Source organism: Microcaecilia unicolor, chromosome 14 (assembly GCF_901765095.1).
Source record: "Microcaecilia unicolor chromosome 14, aMicUni1.1, whole genome shotgun sequence".
Classification (NCBI taxonomy): domain Eukaryota; kingdom Metazoa; phylum Chordata; class Amphibia; order Gymnophiona; family Siphonopidae; genus Microcaecilia; species Microcaecilia unicolor.
Genome location: NC_044044.1, coordinates 18,821,492 through 18,844,577, shown reverse-complemented (window position 1 = coordinate 18,844,577; position 23,086 = coordinate 18,821,492). Strand labels below are relative to the sequence as shown.

General features: G+C 46.0%; 1 protein-coding gene across 2 annotated transcripts in view; it reads right to left on the bottom strand.

Annotated features, from left to right (window-relative positions):
• EFNB3 (ephrin B3) overlaps positions 1-12,552 on the bottom strand; it is a 142,700-nt gene extending 130,148 nt beyond the window's left edge. For both annotated transcript variants that reach the window (XM_030187343.1, XM_030187344.1), the window contains exon 1: positions 11,946-12,552. In XM_030187343.1, coding sequence (XP_030043203.1) covers positions 11,946-12,064 — 119 coding nt within the window. In that variant the 5' untranslated portion in view covers positions 12,065-12,552. The remainder of the gene's footprint in view (positions 1-11,945) is intronic.
• Between the last annotated feature and the right edge of the window lie 10,534 nt (positions 12,553-23,086).

The window sequence follows — 23,086 nt, the reverse complement described above, 5'->3', positions numbered from 1 at the left end:
AAAAATGATCTATTCTGCAAAACCACATATCCCATTCTTAGGATCAAAGAAAAACTGGGCCTGATATTCAGCCGGTTCTCGGCCATCATCTTAAACTAAGAGTCAGCCCAGGTACTTGACTGTATTCATAAATCCGTCAGTGGTATCTCTTTAACTAGCACCACTGAATATGTTTCTCTTGTGATGCGCCAGAAACGTTTATTCATTTAAAGTGAGGTCTGCGATTTAGCAGGCCTAACTTTAGGGACATAATATATCTGTTTAGCGGCTGAATACTGCCGACCTGCCAAGTCTCTCGCAGTGAGTGGAGACTCCCACGCTGGAGGGCCATCTCCCGCACAAAATGAGGAAACTCCCGCAGAACACAGGAGACGTGTAATGAAACTCTGGAATTTGTTGCCAGAGAATGTGGTAAAAGCAGTTAGCTTAGCAGTGTTTAAAAAAGGTTTGGGCTAATTTCCTAAAAGAAAAGTCCAGAACCCATTCATTATTAGGATGGACTTAGGATAAGCAGCATAAAATCTGTTTTACTGTTCTGGGATCTTGCCAGGTTCTCGGGACCCGGATGGGCCACTGTTGGAAACAGGATACCTGGGCTCGAGGGACCTAACATTCTATTTGCTGTCTTGGCCGCCGCTGCCCACTGAGCAGAGGGTTTCAACGGATCATCAACGATGACACCTAGATCCTTTTCCTGGTAGGTGACTGCTAATGTGGAACCTTGCATCACGTAGCTATAGTTTGGGTTCCTCTTCCCTACATGCATCACTTTGCACTTGTTCACATTAAATGCCATCTGCCATTCGGATACCCAGTCTCGTAAGATGCTCTTGCAATTTTTCACAATCCACTTATGCCAGCTCAACGGCTGACAAATGCTCGCTATCTGTAGACGGTTAGGCGCATAGCTGATAGTACTCTTATAAGATATGTATGTACGTGCTAGGGACACCCCTGAACCGTCCACGCACTTCCACGGTTCATGCCCATTCCCCACTTTGCAGTCACGTACACAGTTTCCAGAGTCCCGATAAAGGCAGTTATACACGGAACTAATTAGTTCCAATTAGTGCCAACTAACAATTATAGCCAACTGGTTGTTAATGCCAATTACCAGCTAATTGTTATATTAAGTTATATGCATAATCAAGACTATTGTGTGCGTAACTTTATAGGATTACAGGAATAGCGCTGTTGTGGTCTGTAATGATTTTCGGCAGCTGAAAATTATTGACTGGCTTTTCAGTATTGGGCCATAACTTCTTACTTAAGAAACGGATTCGTAACCTTAGCGATTTTGTTCGGAACCAGCAGGTCTCTCTATCCAAGACTCTCAGCATCAGAAGGCCGGTTTATCCCTGCGGATGTAATCTCTTTAAAAAGGACGACCTCTTCTTATAAAAAACATCTTTTCAGAAAGAAGGGAGATAAGAGATTCATTATCTTTATTAAGAGTCATGGAAAAACAAGCTGTCTTCTTCTACCACAGCTGTGCCTGCAGGCAGCACCTCCCCCTACGCGGTCTCAGCTTTCAGACACCGCCACAACACTCAGCTCTCCAGCACCCAGAGGTGCCGGCTCTGAGAATCCCGGCTGCCGCAGCCAAACCCGGACCTACTGGTTCCGGAGCATCTCTGCAGGTGAAATACCAGCCCCCCCCCCCAACTTTCTGTTTATTGAGAACTCAGCAGGCAGCATGTGAGAGCAGAGCACGCGAGTCTCTCATCTCTAGGATTGGAGGATTCAGGGGATGGGCACAGGGATACAGAGCCTGTCACCTCTAGGACAAGAGGATTCAGGGATGGATGGGTATAGGAACACAGAGCTTGTCACCTTTAGGACTGGAGGATTTAGGGGAGGGACACAGAGCCTGTCACCTCTAGGACTGGATGACATGGGATGGATACAGGGACACAGAACTAGTCAACTCTAGGACAAGAGAATCCAGGGGATGGGCACAAGGACACAGAACTTTGTAACACACCTTGTATCTTACTTTGTGTTATCTCTATGATACTCTGTACCACATCCTGTAAGCCGCACTGAGCCTGCTATCGAGCGGGAAAGAGCGGGGTATAAATGCCATAAATAAATAAATAGTCACCTCTAGGACAAGAGGATTTAGGGGATGGGAACAGGGGCACAGAGCCTGTCACCTCTAGGACAAGAGGATTCAGGGGATGGGCACAGGGACAGAGCCTGTCACCTCTAGGACTGGAGGATTTAGGAGATGGGCACAGGACAGAGCCTGTCACCTCTAGGACTGGAGGATTTAGGAGATGGGAACAGGGACACACAGCCTGTCACCTCTAGAGCTGGGTAAGTCAGGGTGGGCACAGGGATACAGAGCCTGTCACAATTAGGACCAGATGACACTGGGGATGGGCATCAGGACAGAGAACCTCTCACCGCCAGGACTGGAGAATTCAAGAGCTGGACACAGGGCCATGCAGCCTGTTGCCTCTAGGATTGGAAGACTGAGGGGACAGAGAGATGGGTACAGGGACAGTCACCTCTGACACACAACCTGTGACATCTAGGATTGGAAGGCTCAGATACAAGGATACAGAGCCTGTCACTTCTAGGACCAAATGGGCACAGGGATACACAGCCTTCTACCTCCACCGCCTTGAGTGAATTCCTTCAAAAAAGGCGGTAAATAAACCCTAATAAATGAATAAATGGCTCAGAAAATGAGTAAAGGGGCACGAAGCCTGGATGACTCAGGAGACATGGGACACAGAGTCTATCACCTTTGGAAATGGATGGCACATTTAGGACTGGGTGGCACGGTTTTCTGTCTCACTCCTGGGGCTGAGCTTCCTGGATCACGCAGGCAGAACTGTGGTTTTGTGCCAACATCTGGGGGCACAGATTTAAAAACTGAATTAGTGCCACCTCTTGGGGGGGGGGGGAGGGAGGGAAGGGGAGAAATCAGCCTTCTGAGATGTCACCAGGCGCTGCATTAAGGCATCCCAATTTGCCCAGGCCGGCTTTGTGCCACTCTGTGAGCAAAGAACTGACCTAACGTCCTCTCTCTTATCTGTGAGGAGCGCAGGGGGAAGCTGGAGAGGGGGTTGGCTCTGCAGAATTGCAGCAGGGAGAGATGAACTGAGGAAAATGGGTCTTACAATCTTTACCAGATGTTACACACCACATTTTTTTATATTGCTTTTCTTTCTGATCTAGGCAAAAAAAAAGAAAAGAAAAAAAAAGCTGTGTAACCTTTACAGACTGACAAAGCAGCTGCCATTTAAAAACACTCACAATAATTCAACACTTTTACTTCCCCCGGGAGTGCAGACATCACAATGAGATCACTGGCACAGGAAGGTAGGGAAGGTGCAAATGGCAAGGAAGGGGCTCAACGCTGGGATCAAACTCAGTCCAGTCACTGACACTCCTAGCCTGCAGCACCCTGAGGGAGGCTCAGCCCAGCAAGTCGCAGTCACTCCCTGCTTTCAGTGCCCTGAGGGAGGCTCAGCCCAGCAAGTCGCAGTCACTCCCTGCTTTCAGTGCCGTGAGGCTCAGCACAGCAAGTCGCAGTCACTCCCTGCTTTCAGCGCCGTGAGGCTCAGCCCATCAAGTCGCAGTCACTTCCTGCTTTCAGCGCCCTGAGGCTCAGCCCATCAAGTCGCAGTCACTTCCTGCTTTCAGCGCCCTAAGGCTCAGCACAGCCAAGTCGCAGTCACTTCCTGCTTTCAGCGCCCTGAGGCTCAGCACAGCCAAGTCGCAGTCACTTCCTGCTTTCAGCGCCCTGAGGCTCAGCACAGCCAAGTCGCAGTCACTTCCTGCTTTCAGCGCCCTAAGGCTCAGCACAGCCAAGTCGCAGTCACTCCCTGCTTTCAGTGCCGTGAGGCTCAGCCCATCAAGTCGCAGTCACTTCCTGCTTTCAGCGCCCTGAGGCTCAGCCCATCAAGTCGCAGTCACTTCCTGCTTTCAGCGCCCTAAGGCTCAGCACAGCCAAGTCGCAGTCACTTCCTGCTTTCAGTGCCCTGAGGCTCAGCACAGCCAAGTCGCAGTCACTTCCTGCTTTCAGCGCCCTAAGGCTCAGCACAGCCAAGTCGCAGTCACTTCATGCTTTCAGCGCCCTGAGGCTCAGCCCGCTAAGTCGCAGTCACTTCCTGCTTTCAGCGCCCTGAGGCTCAGCCCATCAAGTCGCAGTCACTTCCTGCTTTCAGTGCCCTAAGGCTCAGCACAGCCAAGTCGCAGTCACTTCCTGCTTTCAGCGCCCTGAGGCTCAGCACAGCAAGTTGCAATCACGTCCCGCTTTGAGGCTCAGTCCAGAACGCCATGGACACTCATAAACCACAGTACCTCAGAATCAGCTGAGTGAGTCAGACACTGTGCACCAACTTGGGCTCAGCCCAGCAAATTAGAGAGGCTCACAGCCTAGAATGTACGCCTTCTAAGCTATCTGAAACAATACCTCAAACATCACCTTTTGCACTGTTAGTGCTGTATAAGCATAACCCCTTGTATGGTTCAGTACAGGCCGTCAGCCTCATAAAGTGTTGCCACCAAGTACAGTGCTGTGTACACTGACAGCACAGTACAAAAATCCCACCACCTCATACAGCCCCACACATGCCACAGGTACCAAACCTCACACAGCCCTGTACGCATCACCAGCACCATAAAAATACCAGCTTACACCGTCCCGCTATATAAATACAGATCTGGGCAAGCGGTTGGCGCTGCACAAATATGATAACGCTTCATACGGCTCTATGCTCACCCTGTGTGCGGGGCCATAACAGGTATCATTACATTTATACAGCACTGATAGTGTGGGAGAAGTTGTATGAGGTTATTATATTTCTAAGGCACAGATGGTGTATATGAGGTCATATGAAGTACTTTTTTTTGTTTGTTTTGTTACATTTGTACCCCGCGCTTTCCCACTCATGGCAGGCTCAATGCGGCAGGCAATGGAGGGTTAAGTGACTTGCCCAGAGTCACAAGGAGCTGTCTGTTCCAGGAATCGAACTCAGTTCCTCAGGACCAAAGTCCACCACCCTAACCACTAGGCCACTCCTCCACTGTTGCTACTATTTGAGATTCTACATGGAATGTTGCTAGTGAAATATGTAGAATCTCCAATAGTAGCAACATTCCATGTAGAATCTCCAATAGTAGCAACATTCCATGTAGAATCTCCAATATTCCATGTAGAATCTCCAATAGTAGCAACATTCCATGTTGATTCTCCAATAGTAGCAACATTCCATGTAGAATCTCCAATAGTATCTATTTTATTTTTGTTACATTTGTACCCTGCGCTTTCCCACTCATGGCAGGCTCAATGCGGCTTACATGGGGCAATGGAGGGTTAAGTGACTTGCCCAGAGTCACAAGGAGTTGCCTGTGCCTGAAGTGGGAATCAAACTCAGTTTCTCAGGACCAAAGTCCACCACCCTAACCACTAGGCTACTCCTCCACTATAATATTTACTTAGTACTGACAGAGCATGAGGCACAGTTTATATGGGACTGACAGAGTGCACAGGGCCATATGGAGTGCTATTGTATTCATACAGTGCTGACAGGGCACTTGGGACCATACAAGTCAAACTTTTCTTCCCGTGGGAAATATTTCACAACTTAGTGCAATCCATGGTACTAAGTCATCTAGATTACTGCAACGGAATCTACGCGGGACGTGAAGAACAAATCATAAAGAAACTCCAAACTGCTCAAAACACAGCAACCAGGCTTATATTCGGAAAAAAAAACAAGATTCGAAAGCGCCAAACCTTTACGAGAAAAACTGCACTGGCTCCCAATCAAAGAACGTATTGCGTTCAGGATATGCACTCTGGTTCACAAGATCATCTACAGCAATGCCCCGGGATACATGATAGACCTCATAGACCTACCAACCAGAAACACAACAAAATTAACTCGAGCGTAGCTAAATCTCCACTGCCCAAGCTGCAGAGGACTTAAATATAAGTCAACCTATGCATCCAGCTTCTCTTATATAAGCACACCACTATGGAACGCGCTTCCGACCGCTGTGAAAACAACATACGGCCATCTAATCTTCCGGAAACTCCTAAAGACTTACTTGTTCAAAAAGGCATAATCCAACGACTCAACCTAAATGCCTAACCCTGTAATACCATGAGAAAGGCACAGCGAAGGTGACAAGGTGGATGATGTCGATGAAACTACATCTGGACTCAAAACAAAGTTCACAGCAAGAGTTTATTGATAAAGAAGACTGGACTCCAATCTTTAGCAATCAACTTTTGCTGTGAACTTTTTTTTTGAGATCAGTAGTAGTTTCATCGACATCATCCACCTTGTCACCTTCGCTACTACTACTACTACTTAACATTTCTAGAGCGCTACAAGGGTTACGCAGCGCTGTACAAATTAACGAATTAGGACGGTCCCTGCTCAGAAGAGCTTACACTCTAAATGACGAAATGTCAAGTTGGGGTAGATGAGATTTCCTGAGAAGAGATGAAGTGATTAGGTGCTGAAGGCGACATTGAAGAGGTGTCACCTTCGCTATGCCTTTCTCTTGGTTTAACCCTGTAATACATCAATATAAATGTTCATGTTGGACATAACCTAACCTACTCTTCCCCTTGACCCCCAATACGTCTATCAAATCTGATCATTAGCCTGTCTTAACCTCACTTTGTATCTGTTCTTGCCGGTGTTGGCGACTGCCACTACTGCACTATGTAAGCCACACTGGGCCTGCAAATACGTGGGAAAATGTGGGATACAAATGCAACAAATAAATAAATATGAGAGAGATCATGTTATATTAATAAAGTGCTGATGTATGCAGGTGTTAATATGGCGCTGACAATCTACATTGGTCGATATGAGGTGTTATTCTATAGCCCCGTATAGACTTAGCACCATATGAATATAATAATACCTTATGTGGCACCGAGCATATGGAATTCAAATATGCGTAGGATAAACACAAAGGAATCCTACTTAGAAGGAATGGATCTACGGAATCTTAGCGGAGATTGGGTGGCGACACTGGTAATTGGGAAACAAAACGGGAGCTGGGCAGACTTCTGAGGTCTATGCCCTGATCATGAGTGAATAGATAGGGATGGGCTGGAGTGTAAATTTTAAGGTGCTTCAACGTTAGCTTCAGAACTTAGTACAAGAACAGTACTGGGCAGACTTCTACGGTCTGTGCCCTGAGAAAGGCAAGGACAAATCAAACTCGGGTATAAAGTATCACATACCATGTAAAATGAGTTTATCTTGTTGGGCAGACTGGATGGACCGTACAGGTCTTTATCTGTCGTCATTTACTATGTTACTCTTTGGGGTTCTAGATGGAATGTTGCTACTAATTGGGATTCTGGAATCTTGTAACTCTTTAGGATTCCAGAATCTTCAGAACTTTTAGTACAAGAACAATGCTGGGCAGACTTCTACGGTCTATGCCCTGATCGTGACTGAATAGATATGGATGGGCTGGAGCGTAAATTTTAAGGTGCTTCGATGTTAGCTTCAGAACTTAGTACAAGAACAGTACTGGACAGACTTCTACGGTCTGTGCCCTGAGAAAGGCAAGGACAAATCAAACTCAGGTATAAAGTATCACATACCATGTAAAATGAGTTTATCTTGTTGGGCAGACTGGATGGACCGTACAGGTCTTTATCTGCCGTCATTTACTATGTTAGTAATTAGAATTTACGCGCACAACTTGCTAACTGTATTCTGTAACGCACTGCGCCTTGCACACAGTCAAAAAGGGGCGTGGTTATGGATGAGGGAAATGGGCATTTCGTGGGTCTCCAAAAATTTACATTCACTGTTACAGAATATGCCCCCGTGTGCCTAAATTTACACATCGGCATTTGCACCACACTTCCCTTGGTGTAAATGGATGTGCATAATTTCACGCGCTGAGCGTATTCTGTATACCGCGCCTAAATATAGACACCACTTACAGAGTACGTGCAGGTGGAAATTTATTCCGTGCTGAGTTTTTAGGCGTCATATATAAAATCTGGTCCAATATGTAGACCATGCTGATGGTGCGTGTGGTGCTGTTTTAGGTGGCGTGATATTTAAATGGTGCTGATAATGTAGATGGGTCATGTGAGGTAGTGATTTATTTATAAAGCACTAATGCTGTTGTGTACAGTAGAATGAGGGATTTCTGCTTACATATGGCCCCATCCAGTGCCATACAAGACATTATTATGTTTATATCGCCGGTGGGATATGTGTCAGTGATATGAGGGGATATTAGACTTATAGAATGCCCATGGTGTACATTGTGCAATATGAGGCATTATTTTACTTACAAAGCACTGACAGTATGCTCGGAGCCATATAAGGTAATTGGGATTATAATAATACCTTATGGGAATATAATAATACCATATATGGCACCCAGTGCTTTATAACTACAACAATGCCTCACACAGCCCTGCGCACACCGTCAGTGCTGTATAAATACAACAATGCCTCACACAGCCCTGCGCACACCGTCAGTGCTGTATAAATACAACGCCTCACACAGCCCTGCGCACACCGTCAGTGCTGTATAAATACAATGCCTCACACAGCCCTGCGCACACCGTCAGTGCTGTATAAATACAATGCCTCACACAGCCCTGCGCACACCGTCAGTGCTATATAAATACAATAATGCCTCATACAGCTCTACACACAGTGTCAATACTGTATAAACACAATAGTATCTCATACAGTCCTCTGTAAACTGACAGTGCTATATAAAAATACAATAATGCCTCGTATAGCCCTGCGTAAACCTTCAGTGTTGAATAAATACAATAATGCCTCATATAGCCCTGTATAAACCATTAGTGCTATATAAATACAACAGTACCTCATACAGCCCTAAGCAAGCTGTCAGTACTATATAAATACAATAATGCCTCATACAGCCCTATGCACACTGTCAGTGCTATATAAATACAATAATGCCTCATACAGCCCCATGTACACCATCAGTGCTACATAAATACAATAGTACCTCATACAACCTGTGCACACTGTCAGTGCTATATAAATACAATAATGCCTCATACAGCCCCGTGTACACCATCAGTGCTACATAAATACAATAGTACCTCAAACAGCTCTACACACACTGTCACCAATGTATAAATACAATAATACCTCATACAACCCGTGCACACTGTCAGTGCTACATACATGCAATAATGCCTTATACAACCCCGCATACACCGTCAGTACTACACTAATACCTCATACACCCTATGCACACTGTCAGTGCAATATAAATACAATAATGACTTATATAGCCCTGTGCAAACCATCAATGCTATATAAATGCAATAATGCCTCATATAGACCTGCACACACCATCAGTGCTATATAATTCAATAATGCCTCATACAGCCCTGCATAAACCATCAGTGATATACAAATACAGTAATACCTCATACACCCTATGCACACTGTCAGTGTATAACTACAATAATACCTCATATAGACCTGCACACACCGTCACTGCTATATAAACTCAATAATGCCTCATACAGCACTATGCACACTGTCAGTGCTGTATTAATACAATGCCTCACACAGCCCTGCGCACACCGTCAGTGCTGTATAAATACAATGCCTCACACAGCCCTGCGCACACCGTCAGTGCTGTATAGATACAATAATACTTCATACAGCCATGTGCACAGTCAGTGCTGTATTTACACAACAATGCCTCCTATAACTTTGTGGGCTGTTAGTGCTGCATAAACACAACCCCATTTTTAAATATGGCCCTATATACATGTCTCCCCCACAATAAAGCTACACTTTGATTCCAAAGGCTTTATTGAGAGGAGCCACTGCCCACCTCATGAGAACCTGCCTGCAGTTCATGGAATGTGTAGGTTCGAATTCTCCAGGGTATATGGACTGGGTTACAGCGTTTCTTACAGCCCTGTGGACTCCCACTTCTAACTCCCCTGTACAATTATTATGGTTAAATGTTTACATTTTCAATGCCCCCCTTTGTTCCTTAGCTCCTTTCCACCCAGAAGGAAATCTGAAACACTTGTGTGAAACTAGTCTCTGGTTTCTGTTCTATTCCCCCCCACCCTCTTACCTGCGGCGGCATGGAACTGTATCTTATTTGATAAATAAATATATACACGTCCCTCAAGCCCGGGGACGACCCAAGCACTAGGCAAAGCAGGCAGTCGCCTAGGGCAGCCAAAAGCAAAACAATAGGTACAGCCAGCTGCCCAAACTCAAAGAATCAGCAGCAACTACTTTCACCCTCAGGAAGGACCCAGTTTGCAGACAGCCCCGTTACTCTTGTCAATAGCCTTTGAAATTTATTTACAAAACAAAGACACAGTTATCATTTTTAAACGTATGACGTCCAAAATCTGCATTTTCACAGGATTGTTCTGGGAAGCACCGGGTTGGGGTGATCGCGCGCGTTGAGTTTCTCAAAATCTCGGAAGGCGTGCAAAAGTTAACTGAAGTGGGGGGGGGGGGGGAATAGTACTTAATGTCCTTTTACACCGGCCCCTGCCCAAGCCAAAACACACAACACTAAAAGCAGATGGAAAGAAAAAAAAATACGTTCAACCTTCCTCCCCCAACCCCTTCAAAAAAAAAAAAAGCCCACTTGGAAAAAAAATATATATATATTTTTTTTCCATTTGTTGAAAGAGAGCTTGCAGATCCCCCAGTAAAACTTTTCTGAAACGCATCTTCCTCACCTTTTTCTGACTTCACGTGAGGGGGTTATATATCTCTCTCTGGAGTGGCTGAGTGCAGCGCCTTTGGTTTGACCCCCACAAGGGGTGATGCCGGAGGGGGAAAAAACTGGGCTCGGCATTTTTAAATTAAAACAACAAAAAAAAAAGTTTAAATTCGTTCTGGGCTCTGAACTTATAGAATTGTTACCAGATGCTCCCATCTTACAAACCAGCTCACAAAAAAAAAGTCTCTTTATTTCTATGCCCCCACCCCTTCAGATCCTCTTTTAAAACCCACTCACAAGGTGGGGGCACACAGGAAAAAATAGACTCAGAAGTGCATCCACTTCAAAGACCATTTCCCCGTCCCCCACCCTGCTTGAGCAGCATTAAAAATAGTTAAAGATGCCAAAAAGTTTAAACGGTTCTGATCCACAACCTGGTCGGTGGTATTACAATTTTAACAGGGGGTATAAAAAAAACAAAACACCACACCACCCCTTGCACGGCTAATTCTGCACCTTTTTCAGCCCGAGAAGACAAATGTGATTAATTTGTTTCATAGAACCTAACAGGATCCTGGGTGCTGTGAATTTTGCAGGGGGGGGGGGGGGGGGACTATTTTTGGAAGTGCTGCTGAGTTCTCTTAAGCAGGGATGGGAAATTGTAACAAGAAAGGAAAAGGAGGCGCTGAGGTTTTCAGAAGGCAAAGGCAGAAAGAAAAAAAATGATTTAAGAGATAAGAGAAGAAAAGCACACGATGACGGGAAACAGAAATGAGACAAGGTGAGAGAAGACAGCAGAAGAGTGAACGTGAACAATGGAAGAATATTTTTTTTTTCAAAATTCTGAAGGGAGGGAAAGGGAGGCGTGAGAAGGTGAGAGCAAAGAAAGAAGAAAGTGGGGGGGGGGGAAGGAAAGAACAAGGAACGGGCAAACGAGGGCTGGGGGAAAAAAAAAAAGAGAGAGAAATGGGAAGCAGAAAACGAAAGAAAGGAATGAATGAACGAACGGTGGAAATCGGGAGAAAAGTTCCAGCAGAACAAGGAAACCGTCTGGGACTGACACTTTTCTCGCAGTCAAGTTAACCTTTGATGTTCATAAATAGATACCGGGCTGGTCGATGTAACAACCCTCACCTATACTTATACACTATATACACACAACCCCCCCTCCTTTTTTTTTTATTCTTAACAGAGCAATACAATGACCCCCCCCCCCCCCCCCCCCCCCGCCTTGCACTCACTTCTTATTGGACGAGTTCCAGTAGATGGGTTCCAGACTCAGGGCTGAGATGATCCAGAGCTCCAGCAGGGACAAGATCAAGCCGATGCAAAACCCTTCCAGACACATCCCCGAGGCCATGGTCCCCCCCCTCCCAAAGTAGCCACAGCGAGAAAAAAAATAAAGAAATCTCAATATGGGTGGGAGAGGAGGGGGGGCTCACGATCCCCCCTTCTTTCCTTTGCCTTCGTTTCCCCTTCTTAAAAAGATACGAAACATTAAATCCATAGGACTACAGATATTTGGAGAAAAATGACAAGTTGCAAAGTCTCTTTCTGCTCCGTGGCTTATGGGGCAAACTTTTCCTCCCCACGCCTGGCTGCGGAGATCCCAGGGCTAAAGGGAGAATAAACTTCGCTCTACTTTTCTTTAGGTGTTTTTGGGTCCAGCTCTGGTCCAGGTCTTCTTGAATTTGTTCACCTCATCAGCTGCGGGTCTGATCCCCAGGGTTTTAGGGAAAGAGTGAGGGGACAGCATGAGGCAGGCTGGTGTGTGTGTGTGTATATGAGTATGAGTTGTGCTATAGGCAAGGGATCCTCCTGGTTTGTGTCTCCAGGCTGCTGGCTGGGATGGAGGAGGATCGCGACGGAGGAGGGGGGAGGAGAAAAGGTGGGGCAGCGACAGAGGAGATAATGAGAAAGAGAAAGGGCTGGCGGAATGCTGCAAATCCTGGAGGCAGCGAGCACTGCAATCCGGAGTCGCCAAGCGACAGGCAGCCAAAGCATGGACGCTGGAATGCGCCGTCAGGATCGGCAGAATCGGACTCCGGGGTAGGTCTGGAAGGAAAGGCGAGGGCAGATCGGGACAAGAAGACGCAGACACGGATACAAACACGCACAAAAAAAAAAAAACCCCACTCACAGGAGCACAGAAGACAGATTCAAGAAACTTTATTGGCATGACAAATTTGTACGTGTTGCTAAAGTATGACACTTTCCCCTTCAATGATTGCATAGTCATTTTCCTACACATTATCTATTAAGCATTTATTTTTAAATCCAGTGCATGCAAACTGTGCTGACACTATTGTGGGCAGTCTTAGGTTTTTTTTTTTTTCCTCACCTTTGCAAAACGTGTATCTCTTTTGTCTCTGGATTGTGCACACACAGTATCAGAGGAGGTACGTTTCTTTTTCAGCTCTTTCACTGCATCTTAGGTTCCCCCGGTTCAGGGTATGTCTGGCAACGTTTCTATTTCCAGTTTGTGGCCCCTAATTAAGGGTAAGAGCCTGTATCTCTTATGTGTGCCAAAAGGAGGGATTGCCCTAGTGAGTAGGTTCCTGGTAAGGACACAATCATGAACCAACATATTACTATTACTATTACTACTACTACTACTACTACTATTTAGCATTTCTATAGCGCTACAAGGCATACGCAGCGCTGCACAAACATAGAAGAAAGACAGTCCCTGCTCAAAGAGCTTACAATCTAATATACATGTAGGAGCATAAAACACACACAATAAAGAGATATATGATGAGGCAATAAAAATGACAAAAGAAAAAGAAACAAAGGAGCAGATCGCCAAGAGAAAGTCCAAAGAAGTTTATTCACCACAGCATCTGCTCCTGGTGTTTGCCCCAGTGTGGCTGTCCTTGCAGATCCACTGCCCTTGTGTTTTTTTAAGAGAACAACAAGAAAACAAAAAAAAACACACTAAAGTCAAATGCAGTCATAAAAAGCAGAAACAGAAGGACAAAACAAAAGAAAAACAAAGCTGGAAAAAAATACAAATTAACAACCCAAAAAGGGGGGAGGGGGGAAAGAAAGTGGAGAAAGGGTAGAATGAGAAAAGAAAACCATCAAAAGGAACAGATGGAAGGTGACAGAAGAAATGAGGGAGGGGGGGGGGGGGTTGAGTAAGTGCTCAGTGATATGAAACTTTAGAAGGCTAAAAAAAAAGGGGGGGGAGGGGAGAATACAAACCGAGGGCCAAAGAGGAGTGGGTTGTTGGGGTGGGGGTTAACCCACAATGAGCATGGCATGGCCAGAGCTATAAGACTAACATAGATTGGACTGTTCTGTTTTGGAGGCCATACCTTGCTGAAGATGTAAGAAAATTTGAAGTGGTACAGAGGAAGGCGACAAAAATGATATGAGGCTTGTGCCAAAAGGTATATGAAAAGAGTCTGGAAGACCTGAATATGTAGTATACCCTGGAGGAGAGGAGGGACAGGGGAGATATTTTAGTTTTTATTTATTTGTTACATTTATATCCCACATTTCCCCAACTATTTGTAGGCTCAATGTGGCTTACATAGTACCGGAGAGGCGTTATAGACAGGGCCAGTCAAACCCGGTAAGCGGGGTAAGCACCGCAGGGGGGCGCCTGCCTTCAAGGGCGCCGCCCTTGGTGCTTTAAATCTTTCATTTACCTCAGTTCCCACAGCCGTGTCATTTGAAAGCCCTGCCCTGTCTCTAGCCTTCCCTCCCTTCGTTAGTTCGTTCCGCAGTCCCGCCTTCTGACGTCATTTCCTCGAGGGCGGGACTCTGAGGAAACAAACTCACGAAGGGAAGGAAGGCTTTCAAATGATGCGGCTGCTGGAACGGAGGTAAATTAAAGATTTAAAGTACCAAGGGCGGCACGGTATGGCCAGGGATGGGGCGAAGGAGAATTGCTGGACAGGGGCAGGGTGGGAGAAGAGAGAAAGGAGATTGGGGGGGGGGGGGTGCCAACTCATAGTCTGCTGGGGGGCGCCAGAGACCCTAGGACCGGCCCTGGTTACAGACTGCTGTACTACGATATGCTACAGATGTTTAAATACTTGAAAGGTATTAATATAGAAACAAATATTTTCCAGAGAAGGGAAAATGGCATAACTAGAGGACATGATTTGAGGTTGCGGGGTGGTAGACTTAGAAGTAATGTCAGAAAATGCTTTTTCATGGAGAAGGTGGCTGATATCTGGAATGCCCTCCTGAGCATAGGAGCCAACTCTGTGGGTGCTTGAGCACCCCAAATATTACTACTACTACTACTTAACATTTCTAGAGCGCTACTAGGGTTACGCAGCGCTGTACAATTTAACAAAGAGAGACAGTCCATGCTCAAAGAGCTTACAATCTAATAGATAAGAGTGAGACAAATATAGGACAATCAAGCCATTGTGACATCACTGATGAGGTTGGCTCTTAGGCATTGGTGGAATGAGGCATTATGACATCACAATCTCAGCTCTGGTTAAATCACTGCTATATGTAATACTACTACTACTTAACATTTCTAGAGCGCTACTAGGGTTACGCAGCGCTGTACAGTTTAACAAAAAGGACGGTCCCTGCTCCAAAGAGCTTATCAATCTAAAGGACGAAATGTCAAGTTGGGGCAGTCAAGATTTCCTGAATAGAGGTGTAGTGGTTAGGTCGGTGCCGAAGGCGACATTGAAGAGGTGGGCTTTGAGCGAGGATTTGAAGATGGGCAGGGAGGGGGCACCGAGGGAGGCGGTGGAGAAAACAAAACTGTGACGGAATTTAAAAAGGCCTGGGATGAACACAGACGATCTCTAATACATAGTAACATAGTAGATGACGGCAGAAAAAGACCTGCACGGTCCATCTAGTCTGCCCACGATAAACTCATATGTGTATACCTTACCTTGATTTGTACCTGTCTTTTTCAGGGCACAGACCGTATAAGTCTGTCCAGCAGTATTTCCCGCCTCCCATCACCGGCTCTGGCATAGACCCCGTATAAGTCTGCCCTCCCCTATCCTAGCCTCTCAACCACCAACCCCTCTTCCCCCCACCATTATTCAAGCCAAATCAGCTTCTTCTCAGAGAAAGTTGATTGTGACCCCTGAGGCAGGCGCTTTGGCGCCGAAACACGGACCGTGTCGGGCAGTGCCGTAGCGAGGATGGCATAAGAAACAAAACTTAAAGGGTTGCATGTGTGTTTGCATGGCAAGTGGTGCTTAGAGGGCAACTCTGGCTGCGTCAACTAAGGCCAGAGCTGGTCTGGCTTGTTCGGTCTGTGTAAAAGCAAAACAGCAAAAGTGGAGGCTGACAAATGCGCAAACCGATAGGGAGATAATATCAAGAAACAGTTTATTCAGAATATTCATATCGAGGACCCGACACCAGTGGCGTAGGAAGGAGGGGCGGTCCGCCCCGGGTGCACGCGCTCGGGGGGTGCCGGCCCCACTGGTTCACTGCTCCCTCTGCTCTTCCAGGGCAGAGAGAGCAGGGAACCAGCGGGGCCGACGCAGCTCCGAGTGACGTGCACTCGGGGCGGATCGGCCCTCCCGCAGGTAAGAATGCGGTCCAGGGGGGGTTGCGCTCGGGGGGGGTGCACCGCAGAGGGGGGGGTCACTCCGTGCTGCATCCGGGGGGTGCGCAGCGGCGACCCGCCCCGGGTGCCATTAGCCCTCGCTACGGCACTGCCCGACACGGTCCGTGTTTCGACGCCAAAGCACCTGCCTCAGGGGTCACAATCAACTTTCTCTGAGAAGAAGCTGATTTGGCTTGAATAAATCTTTTATGTATGCACGCGGTTATAAAAACAAGTTAATCCACAGAGCGAACAAAGAAACAGCCAAACAATCCTTGTGACAGGATCGGGTCCCTGATATGAATATGAGACTCTGATTTTGCTGTTTTGCTTTGATTCTCCGTGGAGGCTCCCTTCTGTTTTCTTGTACGGTCTGTGTCCCAGAATCACCAAAGAAAGACCACGATCAAGTATGTAATATCACATTCATTGTTGATTTAATCTTGAATTGAGAATGAATGGGACTGGTGGGCAGACTGGACGGGACCATTCAGCCGTCACGATGTTACTAGTGGCTGGGTGGATTATTATAAAGTTTGGTGCTATTAAACGGTTATGACAAGATCTGAAATAACCTTCCAGATGGTGGAGGTCAGAGTTTAGGCATGATTGAGACCTAAGTAGAGGATATTGATCAGGATGACACTGAGAGGCTGGGTGTGGGGCTAGCCTGGGTTTAAATCTGACAATTCATATGGTCATCTATTCTAGAGAACTTGAGAAGAAGACACCTGAGCAGACGGGATAGGTTTTTTTGCCATCATCTACAAAAATGATTAACTAGGTAGACCTGGAAGAGGTATTGCTCATCTTTGGAAGTGAGCTATGAGAAATAGACCTTTTTTTTTTTTGGAATTAGCTTGTTGGAGATGGATTTTAAAAAGGTTTGGATAATTTCCTAAAAGAAAAGTCCATAAGCCATTATTAAGATGGACTTAGGAAAACCCATTGCTTATTTCTAGGGTAAACAGCATAAAATGTGTTTTACTGTTTCGGGATCTTGCCAGGTACTTGTGACCTGGATTGGCCACTGTTGGAAATGGGATACTGGGCTTGATGGACCTTCAGTCTGTCCCAGTATGGCAACACTTATCTACTTATGTACTTGGAATTCTGAATGAAATCTTGCTACTCTTTGGGATTCTACATGGAATCTTGTTACTCTTTAGGATTCCAGAATCTTGCTATTGTTTGCAGTTCTACATGGAATGTTGCTACTCTTTGGGATCTTGCCAGGTATTTGTGACCTGGATTGGCCACTGTTGGAAACAGGATACTGGGCTTGATGGACCTTGGATCTGTCCCAGTAGGGCAACGCTATGTTGGACCTTGGTCTAACTCATTATGACTTTTATTCTTTTGTATTAATTGACAGAGAAAGAGTAACAAAATAACAAAGCAAAGATTAAAAAAAGTATTAAAGGAAATGACAATGAAAACATAAATAGCTCAGGAAATCAGAAAATGGTTATTAAAATGACAAGGAAAGGGGGTGTGAAAAGTCCTGCTGTGGCTGGAATGACTTTTTTAGTGTGTGTGGGGGGGGGGGGGGGAAGAATTTGGTTTGGACAAACAGCGGTTTTGTGACTTCTCAGCACTGTACATTTGTCCTTTAGATTGTAAGCTCTTTGAGCAGGGACTGTCTTTCTATGTTAAATTGTACAGCGCTGCGTATCTATCCCAGGAAAGTTCTGCTTTCCCCAAAATGTTCTTTTCTCAGGAGAGGGCAAGTGACATCCACCACCATAGCAGTCTCAGCTGAAGCAAGCCTTGGGGCTGAACACAGAAATGAGAAGCAGGTGTTCTGGGCCTTTCCGCCTCTCCCGTATTACATAATTATGGATTTTTGTCTTCTGCTTGTTGGAGCGATCAACCGAGAGCCCTGGATGAGAAGGCTTTAGTTAAGTGGCCGTCACAATAAGCAGGGCTTCTGTTCTCAGCAATTACCCCGGCTAACAGGCAGCTCGGCATGGCAAGAGAGGCTGGCTGGCCACTAGCTCTTATAAGCAGAAGAGTGGATGTTTGATTGTGAAATACAGGTCAGATGATGATCCTGGGGAGGGGGGGTGGCTCTCTTTTACCCCCTCACCCTTTTTAGAAAAGAATACAGCAGGCAGAAAGCTGAATCCCCCTCTCTCTCTCTCTGAAAACTGGTGAAAGTGCAGAGAGGGAGAGTTTACTGGGGATCAAAGCAGAGCAGGCTGTACCTTAGCAGCTCAGCAGCCATGCTGTTAATTACAGCTTCTGCTCTCTCTGCAGCTGCCACACACACATAACAGAGAGAGACACAGAGACAGGTAGGCACAAATGCAAAGAGACACACCCCCTCTCTTTCCTTTTGTTGCTATGCCTGTGTGTCTCACTTACACATTACACAGGTGTCTAACACAACACCATCGTCTGCGGTGAGGCATAGTAACATAGTAGATGACGGCAGAAAAAGACCTGCACGGCCCATCCAGTCTGCCCAACAAGATAAACTCATATGTGCTACTTTTTGTGTATACCTTACCTTGATTTGTATCTGTCTTTTTCAGGGCACAGTCTGCCCAGCAATACCCCCGCCTCCCACCACCGGCTCCGCCACCTAATCTCAGCTAAGCTTCTGAGGATCCATTCCCTCGGAACAGGATTCCTGCATGAATCCAGTTCTGCTTTTCACTCTTGCAGCCTGGACTGTGGGGCATGCAAAGTGATAGGGAGGAGGGGGAAGGGGGGGGGGGGAATGAAAACTCTCCTCTTACTGGGCTAAATAACTTTTTATTTTGTTTCCCTCTAGATGTCAGTCCCACTCCCCCCCCCTCCTTCCCCTCCCAATCCTTGTGCGGCTTTTTCAATGGGTCACACAGCCCCCTACCCTCCTCATAAGCTCTTTGGGATAGGCACACCAATCACCGCCTTCAACCCTATTCGTATTAAGTTATTATCACAGGAATATGTTCTGCAGTTAATTCAGCACATTCTGATCCTGAGCGGCCGCTTCCAGTGGAGGGGAGTGGGCGTGGGAAATGCAGGCAGCATTTAAAATATCTTTTAAAGAACTGAGTTAATACTTCGTTGAATTTACCAGAAATGCATTTTCTAAATCATAACCTCACATTTATTTGGTTGGGTTTTTTTTGCAAATTTTAAGCCCTCAGCAGGAATTCTGACCTTTAATTTGTGGGGGGTGATTTTGGCTGACCCAACAGTGACACCTGCAGTCAAAAAGGTGCAACTGCATCCTGCAGGATTACAGGATGGGAACGCTAGAAGGGGAGTCCGGATACCCCTCAAAACAGGCACGAAAATACAGTGTGCAATTTAAGCATAGCCTAGTTAGATTAAAACAAAATCTACAGTTCAATTTAAAATGTCACCTGATTTTCTTAACAATTAGGGTAGGTAATTTGTCAGAATACACATATATTTGTTCACCACCTGACATCTGCACAACCAAAAAGTTATAGGGAACTTAATTTAACACATGTACTCATGAAATATCTGGCTGTGGCTTCCCCTCAAAAACACCTCTTGTATAATATTGAAGTATAGAGGCCTGGTGGTCTACCCAGAGCGTTGGGGGGGGGGGGGTGGCAAACAGCAGCTGTAGTGGAAGCCAAACAATGTATTCTGACAGCCACACAAGCTCAAAGAACCATCTATGTGTGCTTTTACCTGTGGGAAGGGTATTTTTTTTATTTATATTTAGCGCACACCTTTTTGAGTAGTAGCTTCAGGTACTCTAGATATTTCTCTGTCCCAGGAGGGCTCACAATCTAAGTTTGTACCTGAGGCAATGGAGGGTTAAGTGACTTGCCTAAGATCACAAGGAGCAGCAGTGGGATTTGAACCGGCCACCTCTGGATTGTAAGACTGGTGCTCTAACCACTAGGCCACTCCTCCACTCCAGAATCTTGCTAGTCTTTGAGATTCTGCATGGAATCTTGTCACTCTTTAAGATTCCAGAATCTTATTTATTTAGATTTTGCTCACACCTTTTTCAGTAGTAGCTCAAGGTGAGTTACATTCAGGTACACTGAATATTTCTCTGTCCCAGGAGGGCTCACAATCTAAGTTTGTACCTGAGGCAATGGAGGGTTAAGTGACTTGCCCAAGATCACAAGGAGTAGCAGTGTGGATCCCATACCATTTTGGTCACTTTCCTCTGAATGGCTTTCAGTCTTTTTATGTCCTTGGCAAGATACAGTCTCACCAATTATCACCCCCTCCTTTCTGCTGGTTATGGTCCTCTCTGTTCAATCAAGCATCCTTCTGGCTTTGGCCACATTGTTTTGCCAACTGGAGATCCTCAGACACTGTCACTGCAAGGTCTCTTCCTCATCCATGTACATCAACCTCTCAGCTCCTATCTCGTGCAGCTCCTTTGGACAAGCATATCTTCACATTAAGTTTAACTGCCAAACCTTAACCCAAGCTCATGCAATCCACTCCCTACAAGGTGTCCACTCTCTTGCCAATGTGTGTTATCTACAAGAAGGCAAACTTTTCCTTCTAGCCTTCAGCAATATTAGTCAGAATATATTGAACAGAATCGCCCTAGGACAGATCCCTGAGGCCAAGGTGACGAGAGACTGGGCCGGGCCTGGGGCCCCGCCCCTGCCGCCCTGCCCCCCCCCAAGGTCACCACCACTCCCCCCCCTGAGATCGCTGCAGCCACTGCTCCCCCCCTCCACCCCCCGAGGTTGTCACCGCCGCTCCCCCCCTCCGCCCACCACTGGACCAGGCCCCCTGCATTGAACTCACAGTCTCACCTCCGTGAAAGCAACGCTGCAGGCAGCAGAACACCTCCCTTTGGCCCTCCTTCCCTCCTTGTGTCCCGCCCTCGTCTGACATAACTTCCGCGAGGGTGGGACACAAGGAGGGAAGGAGGGCTGAAGGGAGGCGTTCTGCTGCCTGCAGCGCTGCTTTCACGGAGGTGAGACTGCGATTTCAATGCAGGGGGCAGACGGTCGACAACGGAGGCCCAGGCCCGGGGAATTTTGTCCCTCCTGCCCCCCCCCCCCCCTCAGCGGCTATGACACTACTCACCTTCTTTTTTTCATTTGAGAGATTTCTTTTCAGAGTTAGAGTATATAGCACTAACTGAAGATGTAGATATAATAGGCATCTCAGAGACCTGGTGGAAGGAGGACAATCAATGGGACACTGTGTTAACAGGGTACCTATTATATTTATTTATTTATTTATTAATTATAACATTTGTAACCCACATTATCCCAGAGTTCAGGTTCAATGTGGCTTACAATCCAATTATAAGCAGGTACTGTTGCAACGCTAGAATGGATCAAATTGGAGGGGGGGGGGGGGGTTGTGCTATATGTTAAAGAAGGAATTGAGTTCAATAAAATAAACTTTCTACATGAAACAGATAGCAGCGTGGAATCCTTATGGATAGAAATTCCATGTGTGAAAGGACAGAACAAACAGGTAGATGAAGAAATGTTCACAGAAATTAGGAACACTGGCAAATTGGGCAACACTATAATAATGGGTGATTTCAATTATTCCAATATTATTTATTCAGTTAGGTATTTCCACACCCTTGATATATCACTAGGGACTATACATAGGCATAAAAGCAGTTTACAGAGTATCAAATATTAAAAGAGGGTGAAGGACAGGAGCGTATGCAGTGCTGAGAGGAAGAGGCTATGTGGAACTAGAAAAGGCAATAGAAAAGAGGTGTGTTTTTAGTGCCTGCTTGAATTTCTAATGTGTAGTGGGTAAGTTGTTCCAAAGCAGAGTGGAGGAGTGGCCTAATGGCTAGTGCAAGCGGGCTTTGATCCTGGTAACCTGGGTTTCTCACAGCAGTTCCTTGTGACCTTGGGCAAGTCACTTAACCCTCCATTGCCCCAGGTACAAAAACTTTGATTGTGAGCCCTCTAGGGACAGAGAAAGTACCTGCATATAATGTGTACAGTGCTGTGTACATCTAGTATTGATTATTAGTAGTAAAGTTTGGGACCCAGATAGCTAAAGACTGAGTTGCAGGTACAGTAGCCATATCTCAGAGGGGGGGGGGGGGGGCAAGGAGGTTATTGTCTGCTGAGCAAGGGGAAATGTAGGGGATAAGAAGATTGACTGGATAAATGTTACATCAAGGAGTGCTAGGGAGGTAGAGTTCCTAGACATAGTAAATGACTGCTTCTTGGAGCAACTAATCCCAGGAACCAACAAAAGAAGGGGAGTTATTTTAAATCTAGTCCTCAGTGGAATGCAGAGCATAGTACGAGAAGTAAGGGTGTTGGGTCCGCTGGGAAACAGTGATCATAACATGATCAAATCTGAGCCAGTATCTGGAGTGAAGTCAGAAAGGAAATCTACTTTAGCACCATTTAATTTTTTTAAAGGGCGACTATGATAAAATGAGGAAAATGGTTAAAAAGAAGTTAAAAGGATTGGCTGCAAAAGTTAGTACTTTAATTCAGTCATGGATGTTTGTTTAACAATGCCATCTTGGATGCCCAGACCAGATGTATTCCACATATTTACAAAGGTGGAAAGAAGAGCAAACAATAGCCAGCATGGTTAACATGTCAAGTGAAAAGAGGATATTAGAGCCAAAAGAACATCCTTCAAAGAATGGGAAAAGAACCCGAATGAAGAAACTAAGAAACAACACAAGTGCGGGCAAGTTAGATGGAAAGCATTGATGAAGAAGGCTAAAAGGAAATATGATGAGAAACTAGTCACAGAGGCAAAAACTCACAGAAACAACTTTTTCAGGTACATCAGAAGCCTGCGAGGCAGTGGCGTACCAAGGGGGAGGGGGCGGTCCGCCCTGGGTGCACGCCGCTGGGGGGGGGGGGTGCCGCGCGCTTGTCGGCTCTT